Genomic DNA, 15,885 nt, shown 5'->3' on the forward strand with positions numbered 1-15,885 from the left:
TCAGCCCACGTAGCCGCCGCCGCCGATCACCGTCACTGGGGGCGGCGCGCCGTGTCCCCCGTGTCCACCACCGCCGTGTCCACCGCCACCGCCCGGTGGAAGGTGGATCGGCACCACCATCGGCGCGCCGTAGCCGCCGTGGCCGCCGCCCGGGGGACCGCCGTGCCCGCCGCCGCCGCCGCCGCCGCCCGGCGGGAGGTGGATCGGGACCACGTGGACTGGTGGACCGCCGTGGCCACCGCCACCCGGCGGGTGACCGCCACCGCCGTGGGGCGGTCCTCCGTGCGGGGGTCCTCCGTGTGGGGGTCCTCCGTGCGGGGGTCCTCCGTGTCCTCCTGGCGGGGGACCGTGACCTCCGGGCGGCGGACCATGACCTCCGGGCGGGGGACCATGACCTCCGGGCGGGGGACCGTGACCTCCGGGTGGGGGACCATGACCTCCTGGCGGCGGACCATGACCTCCGGGCGGGGGACCATGACCTCCGGGCGGCGGACCATGACCTCCGGGCGGGGGACCGTGACCTCCGGGCGGCGGACCATGACCTCCTGGCGGGGGACCATGACCTCCGGGCGGGGGGACCGTGACCTCCGGGTGGCGGACCGTGACCTCCGGGCGGCGGACCATGACCTCCGGGTGGCGGACCGTGACCTCCGGGCGGGGGACCACCATGTCCACCTGGCGGGGGTCCGTGTGGCGGGCCGTGCCCTCCTGGTGGCGGTCCGTGACCTCCTCCACCACCTCCCGCATGGGGCGGCATGATGATGGGCAGGATGGTCAGAGGCGGGGGTGGCGGAGGACCGCCGCCGCCGCCGCCGTGGCCGCCCCCGCCGTGGCCGCCGCCGCCCTTCAGGATGATGATCTGCGGTGGCGGAGGTCCGTGACCTCCTCCATGTCCGCCGTGACCTCCACCATGACCTCCGCCATGACCTCCTCCGTGACCTCCGCCGTGACCCCCGCCGTGACCCCCGCCGTGACCTCCGCCATGACCTCCGCCGTGACCTGCGTGCACGTGCACCACCACGGGTGGAGGCGGCGGCTCCTTTTTCGGCGGCTCGGGTGCCTTGATCACGATCGGCGACACGCTGAAGCGCAAACAAATCGGGAGGTCAGAGGTACAGGGATACGTCGGACCCGTCAACTGGACACTCACCAACTTTCATCGGCGTCAAGGCATGTTGCCACATAATAACCAGTATAACGCCTTTTGGGGTGACTAACGGAGCGAGCGAGAGGGTGGGCCTTGCACGTGCGAAATTGCGAGGGGGTACCTCCAACTGACTTGTGCACGGCACCCTACTAACCGGTCTCTAGCGATGTGCCAAATTTGGGCACAATCGGCCCAGCCGTTCTCGAGATCTGGAAGCGGCACCCTGCACGTGCGCACGTGCAAAATGGGTCCCAACTGACTTGTGCACGGCACCCTACTAACCGGTCCCTAACTGTGTACCAAATTTGAGCGCAATCGGTCGAGCCGTTCTCGAGATCTGGAAACGACCCCTGCACGTGCGCACGTGCAGCAGCACCCCAACTCTGGCACATGGATATGCAGTGCCTAGTGGGTGCCTACCTACATGCCAACTTTCAGCGCGATCGGCCAAGTAGTTACCGAGATATTGCAACAATTACAAAAGTGACACCTCTTCGTTTTGCACGTGGCACGTGCATAAGGAGTCACCCACATGCATCGGGAATAGTCCAATACTTGGTAGAAGGAATGAAGCTACCCCACAAAAATTACCGCATGTAAATCGGTCAAGTGGTTGCTGAGATATAAGCCTCGCAAAAGCGTGACCACGGCCGGCCGGCCGCTCATACTCAGAAATTTCCGTTAATCTAAGGAAAGACTACGCTCGCTTCGCTCGCTCCGTAACTATTACCAGTATAGCGCCTTATGGGGCGACTAACGGAGCGAGCGAGAGGGTGGGCCTTGCACGTGCGAAATTGCGAGGGGGTACCTCCAACTGACTTGTGCACGGCACCCTACTAACCGGTCTCTAGCGATGTGCCAAATTTGAGCACAATCGGCCCAGCCGTTCTCGAGATCTGGAAGCGGCACCCTGCACGTGCGCACGTGCAAAATGGGTCCCAACTGACTTGTGCACGGCACCCTACTAACTGCTCCGTAACCGTGTACCAAATTTGAGCGCCATCGGTCCAGCCGTTCTCGAGATCTGGAATCGACCCCTGCACGTGCGCACGTGCAGCAGCACCCCAACTCTGGCACATTGATATGCATTACCTAGTGGGTGCCTACCTACATGCCAACTTTCAGCGCAATCGGCCCAGTAGTTACCGAGATATTGCAACTATTACAAAAGTGACACCTCTTCGTTTTGCACGTGGCACGTGCATAAGGGGTCACCCACGTGCATCGGGAATAGTCCAATACTTGGTAGAAGGAATGAAGCTACCCTACAAAAATTACCGCATGTAAATCGGTCAAGTGGTTGCTGAGATATAAGCCTCGCAAAACCGTGACCACGGCCGGCCGCTCATACTCAGAAATTTCCGTTAATCTAAGGAAAGACTACGCTCGCTTCGCTCGCTCCGTAATTATTGTTAATACCACATAGCATAATAACTATTATTTTTACTGTAGTTATCATTATTGAGATGTTTTATAATTTCTTTCCAGAGTATTTGGTTGACCTTCGAAGCCACTCACTTCCAGTTGCTAACTAAACTACAAGAGAACGTTGGAATGCTGAGGTAGCGAAATTTGATTTTGATCCGGCTACTTTGATGTTCTCTTTTTCATTTTCTGACAGGCGTTGCCCTGGGGTCAGCTTCAGACCCGTTTTTATTTGCCGCGATTGCTTGATTAACCTTTTCAGCGGTATTTGAGGATGCAGTGGAAAATTTCAAGCATCTGCTGCGATCTTTTATGATTCATAATCATGATGGCAAATGATTCATAGCCAAAATGGCTATATTTTTTCTCATTGTCCACGCTTTGGATGCGTTTAGATGTGAGATTGCTTCCGTCCAAAGCTTAGTTCAAAGCGTCAGCGCCGCTCAAGGGCACGACTAGCTTATTCCTGGAGCTTATTTACACATCCTGTCGTGTGCATACCTCATCTCCATATTAACTTACTTATTGAACGGCTCGGCCAATCGCTCACGAATAGCTATTAACTTTCAGGACTAACCAGTTGGAGACGTTGCTGGAAGAATGGCTGAGCCCTTTGCCATCTAAGAATAATAAATTTGTTCGCTGCTGCAACTACGATTAACATTCGAACTATAAAAAAACAAAAGGTAGTGTATCTAGTGTTTTTTTATAACTGTTATTTATCATTCAGGCCCGTGGCCAACAAACGAGCTTTTACAGTGAAACCGTTGCACTGAAATGTTTTGAAAATGTCAGTCAAAAGTGGTGCATTTTATTTTGAATTGCTCTGATTATGTCTCTTATATCACGCATCTTTTCTATTTTATAAACAATGTAAGGAGGGCAACAAACACTTATTTTGATTGATAACAAGTTATAAGACATCTACAAGTTGTTTTGAAACTTAATCTTTGTTTTAAACTACGCTGGTGGTTTTACGATGTCTTCATGTTTTGATGCTACTTAACTCGTTTATAAATCATTCTTGAACGGCGTTGTTCCAATCCATCGAAAACCGATACCCTGATCCATATGTATATATCATTTTCTAATGCCTGGTTACAGTCATTCAGTCGAAAGTGGAAAATGAATTGCTTGTAGCAGACTGTCAAGAAATCAAGCTGGAGCCCGAACTTACCCGCCAAGAGGTCCCAGGATGAAGCCATTGCTGATTGTTGTTGTCACTAAAACTGCTAAAAGCAGAACCTAAGGGAAAACAAGCGATTTATATTTGTTAGAAAGCACACGAGATAAGTTTGTCTAAGCGGTAGATATCGGCTTTCAGCACATTCATTCCTAGCCGTATTTGATGAAGCTCATCTGAGTGACAAGCAGCGACACATAAAGTGAAACTAGTGCTTAAATATACACATAAAGTGAAATATGTCAAATAAATCTAGTCCGTGAGTTCATCAGACATATGAAGTTTCTTGACAACAAATATGACTCACAACACCTCTTTGCGTTCCCACTCCCTTCCGTATTATTTCATATCGCACATTTGCCGTCGCTTCGTCAATCACTGCACTAGTCTTGCAATGCCGCTTTGCTGATCATTCCATGCATGTTCATGCCACATGGTTTGATGTTCACACCTCTGACGTATGCCACTTACCAGCTGCTTCATGGTGCCGCTCCGGTGGAACACTGCACAGTGACCAACAAGGACACCGGCCCTTATATAGCGTGCACGCCGCTGCCAGGAAATGCGACACCGAGGATGAAATTAGTGACCGACCGTCCGTGGCGGATGCCCACCAGTTTCCTGAGCCGTCGACAGCCCCACCTTCCAACGGCAGATGTGGCGAGACCCTGGGGGTAAGCGGGACTGCCCGATAGAGCACCGAGTGAGAGGGTGGAACGGTGTTCAGTTTTGGTGGGGAACTCCCTGGGTGGATGTGTCACCTTTATGTCTTTCCCGTAACATAAATTATTTACTTTCCTAGCACCAATCTTTATGGCATCAAATCTAGTGTGATTTTATTATTTTTGCTGACACACTTCAGTGGGAGCGGTTTTGCCCAACACCGAACTGACCGTTAAATTCGCATCAGCAGTCCCGTCGTGGTGAAACGAATGACGCTGCATTGAAACAGAAATGATTTGGTGTTTTCAGTGGTTCAGAAGAGTTCTATCGATTTTACTGGAAGTTAACATCGACTCTGCCCATCGGATGTTCGGGACTGCACCATAGACTCTTGCGCATGTCGTGTTTATCCGACTGGGCTCGACAATCGGCATCTATAAATCAGTCGCTCATCCATTTTCTTCTCGGATATCGGCCCTTTATTTTCGCAGAAATGACAAAGACGTATTTCCAAAGCTTCTGAAAACAAACGTTAGTAAGAGACCAAATTTTTAGGGAGGCTCCCGTTGAAAATCTTGAATTGGCGACTCGTTTCCCTGTCCTCTGCAGGTGCCGGCGCTTATGCAAATTCCAAAGGCATCAAGGATACATTTTTATTCTGAATATATGCATGATATCTGCTGTAAACAACACCAGATCACAGTTCACTCATCAGATTTCAGATCACGGTTCGAGCACCATATTTTAGATATAAGTTTCAGTTTCCCCAGATCAGTGATCTCAGCGATGCGATCCATGCTCCTTGAGATGAAAGGCGTGGTACATACTACATACACACATCAAGTCTAAGCGTGAACAACGTATGATCGAAATTCAAAGCACGAAACAACACCACATCAGTGTTCAGCATAAAATACTGAATAAGAAGATGCCAATGCACTCTGCTAGAGATTTTCACTCCCTGGTAAAAACAAGATGACTTGAAAGGAAGCTTGAAAACTGACTTAAACTTTTACCGTATCCCAAAACTGACTAGAATGCAGAAGAGTTTCTGATTCGGAGTCGGAGTCGGAGTCGCCCGGAGTCGTGGCAACGAACCAGAATCGGAGCCGGAATTATTCAAACTGCCTCGACCCCGACTCCGGGAATGTGCGGTTTGTAGAATGAGTCGTGGCATGCCCAAGAAGTTGACAGACTTAAGCACGCGCCATGCTTAAGTAAATTTACGCATATTATCCATTGGTTCTGAATAAGTAAGATATGACTTCCACGTTACACCATACTTCAGTCCCGATCCTTCCCATCTAAATAGTTATATGTACCGTAAAACGGGGTGAAGTGAGACAGTGGGGTGAAGTGAGACACAAGATACACTTCTTCCTATAATGAACAGTTTGTTTAGGAACTGAGCAAAACGGCGCAAACTTCCGGGCAAACTTCATGGAAGTTTGCACCGTTTTGCTCAGTTCCTAAACAAACTGCTCATTATAGGAAGGAGTGTATCTTGTGTCTCACTTCACCCCACTGTCTCACTTCACCCCGTTTTACGGTAATTTAGCTCTCTGGAACCGAGCAACGCTTCTCCGCAGGGAGATTAACTGAGGTCTCGGCTTACGCGGGGAGGTCGTCGTTCTAAGTAAGGTGCAGCGACTCACAACAGAAAGCAGCGAATTACCTTCTTCGAGATGTCTGAGATGTGCACAAACTCTTACCGTTGATCTATAATGGACTTAGGTTTTTGCTATGGCAGGTGAAAATCATATAGCTTGAAAATCGGTCCTCTTAAAGTGACCATCCCACCTTAACATTAGTTTTGAGTTAAGATAGGATACAGGCCTCTCAAACGCGTTATACATAGGCTGGGTCGGGCCGGGCAGGACCGCTCATACATGCTTAGATTTTTCCGTTATGATGAAAAGACTCACTTCGCGCTCGCTCGAAATAAGGTATGGACAACCCTGTGTCCTGCTGCACTATAGTGATTGACAAGCTAACGCTGATCCAGCCTTAACCATTCCAGCAACCTACCCAATCACCGTTCCCGCTCTAGTGAGAGCCTAGCGCTCCTACAGGGGGCCACCCGATATCCCTGTCCGGTCATATCCCAAAGAAAGAGCGGCACTGATCGTTTGCGGCGTGCTCTCGTCTGCGATGACTCGTGTCCAGAGCATTTCACCGCATTGAGGGGCCTACATCATATGCGGGCCTTTGTTGGTTATAAGTATACTGGCTTTTGGGGGCTCCACGCAGTATCCGGACTCCTGAGGGTCCACACTGGCATTTGATGAACTCGCGCCGAGCTCTGCGGGCCTCCAAAAAGAACGTTACTCATGTTTTGACTTTCGAGCAAATGTTTTATCGAGAGTTTCTTCTCTAACATTTTGTGACGGATTTGAGAAAGAAAGAACCTATAATGATTCAACTTCATGCATGCGGCAATCGGGAACGCCTCGGAAAGACATTTGAGGAAATTGAGAGGTACCGATCAGAAAATTATCCATGCATTGTTCAGTTGTTCACGCATAAGACAGTGGGAAACCATAAGTTTAGTGCGGGCTATACCTGGCAAGGAATTTAACTGTTCTTTTCTCACTGATATTATTAGAATATTTAACGGAAGACCCTGAAATAAGGTAACGGTGGCGATGCACGTAGCCAGGAAAATGGCCTCAAATGCATCCGGATCCGCACCGCATTGTACCGTTTTGTTCAAATGAGGCATTAAGTGGAACTGCGCATTATGCGTGCACCGTTACCCTTAACGCTAAGCCATGACCCATTAATCATATCCACGGTGTTAAGATTACCTGAAACACAGATAACAGTAGTACTACTGTTATCTGTGCCTGAAACGTTTATGACTGTTATTCTAAAATTTACTTTTTTACCACGGATACACCGACATAGGAATTTTGAGGCAGAGGTTGAGGTCTAGACGAGCTTGCTTATGCAAGGTCAACCGATTCGAACTCCTTTGTCTGCGACATTCGCACATCTGTCTGGTACACGACCAACATCGTGACTACAGCCACCTGCGGTTAGGAAAACGTGACTATACCACCGCTGTATTGTCAGAGCCATAGTTGACAACCAAGTGTGGCGGTGTATTTGAAACAGGCCCGTTTGGCTACCGGTGCACAGATGTAAAGGGTTCCGGCGCCCTTTTTATGAAACGCAGCTTCAAAGATTTCGACCATACTGTTGCGTCTCATCAGTTCTAGGCTAACAAATGCATTAGAATTTTCAACTCCAATTTTAAAAATATACATTGATCTAGTACAGTAGTTAGCCGCCGTTAACCGTTTGCTATTTGTAGAAAATCAGTGCATGCTGATTATATTTTTTAATTACAAGCCTGCAACTACGACAAAGACACTGTCGGCGCGTACTCAGACTATTTAACTGGAAATTTCCTCATTGTGGCTGTGAAGCTCATGAACTTGACTGAGGACAATGAATGACCGTAGACTCACCAAGGTAACAAAGGAAATAGATCCGTGTTGATGCTTTGCATCGAATGCCTGCGTGTTGCTGTGTATAAAGAGTGTCACAATGGGTGGGTCACCCGTCGACAGTGCTTGAGATATGCTGATAAACGCAAAAGAAAAGGGACGAAGCTAGAATTGTGAAGTGCGTATTGTGCGTACAGGGTGTCCCAGAATTACCCGAACATTGTTAATTAGCGTATAAAATAAGGCAAGTTTTTAATCGTTTGGATGGTTGGCATGAGTGAAGACATTATAGTCAAAATTGATGTGAAAATGTCTCTTTTGTTTCTCTTTGGTAAACTAAAGAACCAATACAATTTTTGGCATGTTATTGATCATTTTCACATCAATTTTGACTAAAATCAGGCAAACATGATTGCGCTTTTTTCTTTTTATCGTTCTATATAGTCAACTAGGGTGGCTGTGAAATAACACATGCAATAGATACGCTTGTTACAAGATCATCCGACAATTATGGAAAATGCCAGCATTGCTGGACTCAGTTGTTTTACGGGTCTCCCGAAACTGGGTGTAGACCTTCTTTGACTTCTTGCCGAAGGATAATACGATCGTATAAGATGAACTTAACATCAAAGTGTTCCCATCCCAGGCCATAAGGCATTATCCCCCAAACCAAAAATTTCTGCCTACACCATTTTTGCCGCGTTTTTTACATCTGAAGTGGAGAAGCTCCGTGTCTGAACATGGCGCGATCTTTGGCTTCCAACAGATTTGATTTCCAAAACAAACCCGTTCATGGCCATTTGGTTCACGCATCCAGTTTTTGTACTGGTAGAATATTACCGCAGTAGCACTCTGTGCTAACGGTTGTCTATGGGCCATCATATCAAGCCGAATGAGTTCACGGTGGCTCAAAATGTCTCACAGTTTGATTTTGGACGGGTGCCTGGCCGTCTCTGCTGGTGGGGCGTTGTAGCCATCTGATGTTCACACACGCCTTTTTCGGGCGGTTCAAATGACAGAATACTTTCGTTAAACCACAAAGTGTGCTTCAAATATACTTTTTTTGTTGTATGTTATGTTTTTGGGATGAATTGTAGTGATTTTCGCTGCTTTTCCCGTAGTTCTTGCATATTTTTTTTAGGCGAAGGACCCCAAATTCCAAAATTTTGTCGAAGATAGTGGTGCAAAGTAGACTGATGTTTTCTTAGATAATCCTGATGTATCGTTAAGCTAGTTTTTAGCTAGATCGGTGACGATTGCTGTCCATTTTTGACAACCACCCGTTTGACAACTGGTGGATGACCCTTTTTGGCCGAGCCCAAGCTTGTCAATCAGGTTTATCTCTTGCTCTCTCTGGCTTCGTTAGCTGATATAATTGCGCTTTGCTCAATCTTAACTGCTTGCAGATGAGCTGCTGAAACTCTCCGAAGTCCGTTTACAAAGTTGAGAACGGGAGTTGATTTACCATGGTTGCCTATTAGTGGCTTAAGCTGAAAACGGAAAAGGACTACTCTTACTTGACTCTGGATAATAACTGACTCGAGTCGTTACCGGTCACCAAAAGCACACAGTCCCCAAGCTCGATAGCTAAGGGATATCTTATAAAAGTATGATGCTTGTATATCATTAGAATCGAGCGCAATCGTACTTTTAGCCAGAAAATAAATATTCGGGTAATTCTCGGACACCCTGTATATCCACATTTGTTCTCGCATAGATCTAATCGATGAAATGTTTCTGACCGCTAGTCTTGCGAAAAATTTGTTGCAGGTGTCAAATAAAGGACCTTCACCCCAAACTTCTTTTAGGCTTATTTTCTTACCTTTATTTTCTTACAATGGGTTTATTATTGTTGTCTATCGGAATCAAAACGCTTTGTGATGTGTTGCAGGGTATGCAAATGAAAATGAATGTATTTGGGTAACATGTTTTATTGATTATAATGCTGAAAGTGTACAGCGCTATTTGCGCAGTGGGACGATTTTAGTTGACACATAGTCACACACATTGACTATCGAATGTTAATCTGGCGGTGGGCCAGTCGGTTCGCCCAGCTGTTCGCCCTTGCTGTGAGAGCTAAGCGTCCTTTTTCTGCACGTCGACATGGCTCCTTTTTTAGTGTTCGTATGTAAAGATGGGCTCATGAGAAAATCGTGCCTTGCCTGTATGATACCCAAAACGGATTTCTACTTCAGCGTACAAGTTGACCTTGTCCACAGGAAACTACAACTGTGCGCATTTTATTGCTCAAAACTCAGCCAGTTTTGCGTGATCACTAATCAGGGCCAAGGTCACCAATCACCATCTCTAATCAGAGTGAAGGAAAGTGAATCTCTGCGCGTCCCTGCGACACTGCGATTCCAGGATTCCGTCATCTCTGTGTTCTGCAGGCAGACAGTCACACGGCCTTCGTCCCATCCCTAACCGGTTTGACGCACTGCAGTGAGGTCTCACACTGAATGACGATATAGAGACTGCTATGATCGACTTGAAGACGATAGCGTCAAAAGATCTTATCGTGTGCACTAGTGATGTCATTTTCCAAAAAATGTCTGACCGATACCGACCGAAACCAAAATTTGGGAAAAATTTCCGACCGAATACCGACCGATTACATCCCAAGCCAAAATTTGACCGAAATTTGACCGAACTTCTATTTGCTATTACTCTACCCCAAAATTAAAATATTTGGTAAATTCTGATGGAAAATAATGGGAAATGGCATTTCAGTCCAAGTTCAGTCAATTCTTAGCCACTGCAAAATACATATTGTGATAGAAGTTACATTGCTGAGGGTATAGCAACACATGGACCTCAGCATTTCACAGATTTAGTTGATAAGAATTGTCAAGAATCTACTGTGGTCTATGTAAGGAAGAATGCTCATTCATGTTGCAAAAGCACGATCAATTAGTATAGTCAAATGGTTGGTAATAGGTATGTTCATGACAACATTCCCTAGGAGAAAAGGCGGAATCAAAACACCACAAAACACATCAAAACTGCTTGGAAACTTGCCTTGAGTCTTGAGATGTGGTCTGAGATACTCTACAAATAATTTGACACTGAAAATCCAGCTGAAAAGGCAGGTATTAGGTAGCTCTAAGCTTGAATTTTGTCCCAAAAATGAAATGAAAATTCATTACACAGGCACTTTGTCTTATCTCTTGTTTGCCTTATCTTTACAAGAAAACAAAATATGCAGACAAAATTAATGCCTACAAAGTGGCGCCAAAGTGGCGCAAAAAGTAATAGAAGAACCAAGGATTGACTTTTAAGATCCTCTCTTCCGTAACGAAAGGATGTATGTTGATGACGTAATATTTATTTATATGCCCTTTTGGCCGAATTATTGAAGGGAAATTAATTTTCTTGTAGTGAATTACACTCACAATGTTGATTTCATTAGGATTCAATATCGTGTTGGATCATTTACATCAATAAAATAATTCACGAGGCAGCATGTAACAATCCAAAACTTTTTTGCAGCAACTTTATCAGCTGGTTTAAAGTCTCTGTTATGGCGCATCTGTTTCGAAATCCTTCCTTGTGTTTGGAATGTGGACGATTCCAGAAATCGGACATGGGCCGATGTAGTTTTTGTCAAGATTCCTATGTTTTTATGTTGTGGTCATCTAGATTTCAAACATTTGGTTGGTACCTGCAATATTTAAGGAGAATGTGGGATAGTAGAACACCTGTGAAATGTAAATGTGATCACTGCTAAGTGCTAAGTGCTAACTGTCCAGTCTTCAGAAACACATTTCAGTAATTCCAATTCAAGGTATTTTTGTCCTTGCATTTTTGATGACTGTATAATGATTTTTGTAGGCAATACTTCTTTGATTACAGGTGAAATTTTAACAGTTAGACTGGAATAGAGTTTCAAAATTGTGTGTACTTGTGGGGCCAACTGAGTCAAAATCAGCCTGCTTGTCGTTGTGGTTGGACAATGGGTGGCTGCTGCCTGCTGGGTGGGTTGGCTAATGAGGTTGCCAAAATGTGGCATTTGGCATTTGGGGGAAATTTTGCAACTCTATTATTAACATCCCAATAAATTTCATTTTAACTAGGCAAAAATGGAATACTTACTCTTTTTGAAAATGGTTTCACTGGCAGGGTGACCGAAAGTGTCCGATTTTTGGGGGGCCTGACCGACCGATTACCAAATCGGTCAGCATATCTTTTCGGTAACCGAAATTTTCGGTAACCGATTGACACCACTAGTGTGCACTGATGAACGTTCTTTTAGTGGTTGGACCCAGTGCCTTTGCGAACTATTTCTTTGATCGGGTGGCGTTATGAAAGTACATACAGATTTTCGAGCTTCCAGTGCTGATTCATTGGTGGTGTTGCAGAACTGCAAACACATCTCTACCCCCCCCCTCATTGTCTGTAGGCCACAGGCGCCGTTTTAGCGGTGCCTAAAGTCCCTGCATCTTGCAGAGTGCGGACCGTGTGAGCTGAAGATCCGCCTCACAGTCTTGTAATGATGTGTGCTGTTCTGATCTCACCGCGCAGCTGTAGATATTCGGCGTGTTTTCCTATTAGACACGCCATTCTCTACAATGAATGGGTGCTGACGAATCACTGAAAGAATGACGACTAACGGGCGCGGGGCTTGTTCACCGATAGACCGATAATACTGCGTGGTTTCTTCTACCCGTGAGTCATTTCCGAGGGTCGGGTCGGGTAAACCATCTGTCTGCATAGGAAAACGGCTCAGACGAGAGCAGGAAAACGTATCTAGTTCGAGCAACGTGCGTGCGTTATATGAGTTGTGCGTGAATATTTTCTAGGTCATCGGAGGTGATAATATTCCACGGACGATAATCAATCTCATTACCTTACACAATAGCTACTAGACAGCACTAGAAATCTGAGTGAAACTGGTGCCAACGACAAAATCACATTGTAAGTTCTTGACACTTTAAGAATATTTCGGTTATTTATGGTCTATTTGTTCACAGCATGTGTTCAAGCTTATATCGCACCGTGCTGATATGGCATTAGGTGTTAGACTTCAGAGGGAAAGGGCGTTCCTGATTTCCTGATCTCATAACGGTCTCGGGTCTTGCAACAATGTGGAATTGCATAAAACCATATCTTTGATTGATTGTTTGGCTGCTTTTTCACACCCATTATAAATCGGTGAAGCTCGACACCGGCCAACTGCCGCTGACCGAGATTTCCTTGCTTGGATCGTGGTGGCGACCTTGGGAACATGGCCCGTACAATGGTCACCTATACGGACGATCGGGAATCCAAGGGAAAGTTAGACAACGGGCACGCGGATGTTGAAAAGGAAACATCATTTGCATGTGGTAGGAAACTAGCAAATATGAACGGAGCAGCTCTATGTTCAGCTCACTAACTATCGACGCACCGGAAATGTTGAGGTTCCGATGAAGCAATATGTTCGAAAGTAGTTCAGGCTGCTCTTGCACGCAGTGTGGAAACTCAACCACTTTATTATTTTTCAAAGTTAAACATTGCACCTTATTGGTGCACGATGAAGCGTAGCACAACGGTCATTTGAGTCGAATTATTTCGCTACTAATGAAACCTAACGAGGCCGTAAATGGTTACCTTATCCTGTCAAGTACATAGATAGGAGTCATACAACACTGGAGTCATATTTGCTTCGCGATTGACGTGGGACTTTGTATAGTTGAAGAAGGTGGTAGAGAGCGTGTTAGCTGCCTTGTCTCCTACATAAGTGCTGATTCTAGGCAAACTCTGTCAATCGACCCAGCACCGTTTCGTCTAGGAAGCCGAAAATGACCTGACTAATTTATGGCTCATAGTTCATTTGTCCGTTCGGAGCGGACGACTGACCTACCATACCTGTCACATCTGTCACAGCCTGCGGTTTATATGAATCAAGCCTCAAATGGATCGTGTCAATTCATCTGAACGGATGTAACTTTTTATTTTGCAATGCCGCTCACTTTCCTGGTATCGCTCAGCTGAAGCTGTATTTCATCTCAACTTATTAAAAACCCTGACCAATTTTCCCGCGCCGCACGAATATCCCCGACATTGGGACAAAGGAACGGCCCTCTGCAGACCTTGTGCACCGTTGCTCCCACGCTCTGGCGCAGGCGGGGCATCTCGTGCGGCGATTCTGCAGAGGGTGGTCCACCGCATGAGGTGGGTATAAAAGGCCACCTGCACCTCCAACTTCACCGCAGTCAGCTCCTGATCTCAGCCCTCCAGCACCGCTACAATTCACCAGAAATCATGAAGGTATGTGTTGGTGGTGCTTACAGTACGACAGAGTGTCGTTTCACAACCACTTTTCTTACGAACTGTATAGTCCGGTTCGGGTTCCTCTCTTTGAATGGCTTTGTTGACTGAAAACGTTTTTGATTGCAATGATTATTAAGTATAGTAATTCAATAATAATTATATTTTAGCTTTTGGCTCAATTATAGGTAGGTGCATGCATAAATTTCGTTGTATTTTTTGTTCTTCTATTTTTTAGTTTTACAATGAATATATTTTACGAGTCATTCACGCAAAAATCTGACTCAGACTGACCCAGCTTACTTATTTGCAATGACCAATTTGTGTAGTTTCAACATTCTGAAACAAAATATCAATTTTATTTGGCAATTTTTTATATTTGCGATGCCTAATGAATAGCTTGTATTTTTTTGGAAGGATGCGGAGTTTTTTTATATTATCTTCAATGTATGTGCCAATTAGAGCTGTTCAGTTTTCATAGACCTCCTTATCTGACCTCCCCCCCCCCTCCCTGCAGCTGGCTATCCTGGTCTGTCTGGTGGCGTCGACCGCCGCCTCTTACGCCGGCGTCGGTGGCGTGAGCGGCATCTCAGCGGTCCGCGCTGCCGGCACCCCGGTCAACCCGTACACCCAGCGGTCCGTGCTGCGTCCCAGCTACGGCCGCCTGGGCGGTCTCGGCCGCGTGGGCGCTCTCGGCGGGGGCGTGGGCGCTCTCGGCCGGGGCGTCGGAAGTCTCGGCTACGGCCAGGGCTACGGCTACGGCGGTGTTGGCCAGCTCGGTCTGGGAGGCCCCGTCGGTCTGGGTGTTGCCCCCCTCGGCGTCGGCTCCATCGGTGCCGGCGGCTATGGCGGTCCCCTCGTCGGTGGACGTTTTGGACGCGTTGGACTGGCGGGAGCGCCCCTCGCTGGTCTGGGACGCGGATACGACTACCTGTAATCTGCTGACGACCGATGTAACTGCCCTGAACACCACGGCAGTGAAGATGGAACATCAGTGGTATGGATGCTAGGTATGTGATGTGAATGTGTGCGTGTGTAAGTTGAAATATATAATGATTTGATATAAACAAATGCGGTATAATTTGGTGCGTTAGCCGTAAGGAGCGACTTTCTTCATCTTAACCCTCGCCCGCACATGGGGGGGGGGGGGTGGTTGCCACCCCCCCAGGCAGTTTTTCTGCTCTGCACTCAACATTTTTAGAGCTAGAAGGCTGATTTTTCGTATAGCTGCTCGTCTATCCTTTCTTGATGTCCACTGAAAATTTCAAGTTTCTGTGATTTTTGGTTCCGGAGATATGACCTTGTTTTTCAGGTCATGTCATGACCCAAATGGCCAATTCTCAACATCTTGCGTTTGCCATGGGCCTTGTGAGCTTTTGACACCCTGATTTCGGCCTTTTTTGCCAGTCTTACCTCCCACCTATCATGGAACATGTTGTTCGACGACGTACAGGGGTCAAGGTCAGGGTCAAGGTCAACCTAGGTCATCTAAGATAATTGCGTTTTAGGCAAGCTGAATTTACTTTTTGTGAAGTTTTTTGACTGCATTTTTGGTAAAAGCTTCTCAGATCATGATTTCATGTGATATGGACCCAAAAACAATCGGTGCACACATCAGTATACACACAGACACACACAGACATACAAACACATATAATTGACCTTGACCTAACTTGACCTGAAATGACCTCAGCAGCACAATTCTGGTCGGATAGTGTGACAAAGAGGTTCTAGCTGGCTTGGCACCAGAAAACAGCATCGTCATC

At 46.8% G+C, this 15,885-nt stretch overlaps 2 protein-coding genes across 2 annotated transcripts; one reads left to right on the plus strand and one right to left on the minus strand.

Moving 5' to 3' along the window:
* LOC122384016 (glycine-rich cell wall structural protein-like) lies at window positions 1-4,391 on the minus strand. Its single transcript, XM_043370975.1, has 5 exons — window positions 4,227-4,391; window positions 3,750-3,817; window positions 676-1,082; window positions 228-335; window positions 1-35 (listed from the first exon to the last, which is right to left on the minus strand). Exons 1-5 carry the CDS (start codon window positions 4,236-4,238, stop codon window positions 1-3), a joined length of 630 nt encoding a protein of 209 aa, XP_043226910.1. The 5' UTR covers window positions 4,239-4,391.
* A 7,107-nt stretch (window positions 4,392-11,498) lies between these two features.
* Window positions 11,499-15,190, plus strand: LOC122383987 (glycine-rich protein 23-like). The gene is made up of 3 exons (XM_043370892.1): window positions 11,499-11,523; window positions 13,975-14,119; window positions 14,637-15,190. The coding sequence occupies exons 2-3, from the start codon at window positions 14,114-14,116 to the stop codon at window positions 15,054-15,056; spliced, it is 426 nt and encodes a 141-aa protein (XP_043226827.1). The 5' UTR covers window positions 11,499-11,523; window positions 13,975-14,113; the 3' UTR covers window positions 15,057-15,190.
* The last annotated feature ends 695 nt before the right edge of the window (window positions 15,191-15,885 follow it).

This window comes from Amphibalanus amphitrite, unplaced genomic scaffold (assembly GCF_019059575.1).
Source record: "Amphibalanus amphitrite isolate SeventyFive unplaced genomic scaffold, NRLGWU_Aamphi_draft 000179F_arrow, whole genome shotgun sequence".
NCBI classification, from domain to species: Eukaryota; Metazoa; Arthropoda; class Thecostraca; order Balanomorpha; family Balanidae; genus Amphibalanus; species Amphibalanus amphitrite.

What these genes read in the sequence shown, in the direction of transcription:
- LOC122384016 (XM_043370975.1), bottom strand. An exon ending in ATCCTGGGACCTCTTGGCGG is followed by an intron (nt 1,083 to 3,749) that starts GTAAGTTCGGGC and finishes TTTGCGCTTCAG; the next exon opens with CGTGTCGCCGATCGTGATCA. An exon ending in GGGTGGCGGTGGCCACGGCG is followed by an intron (nt 36 to 227) that starts GTCCACCAGTCC and finishes CGCCGCCCCCAG; the next exon opens with TGACGGTGATCGGCGGCGGC.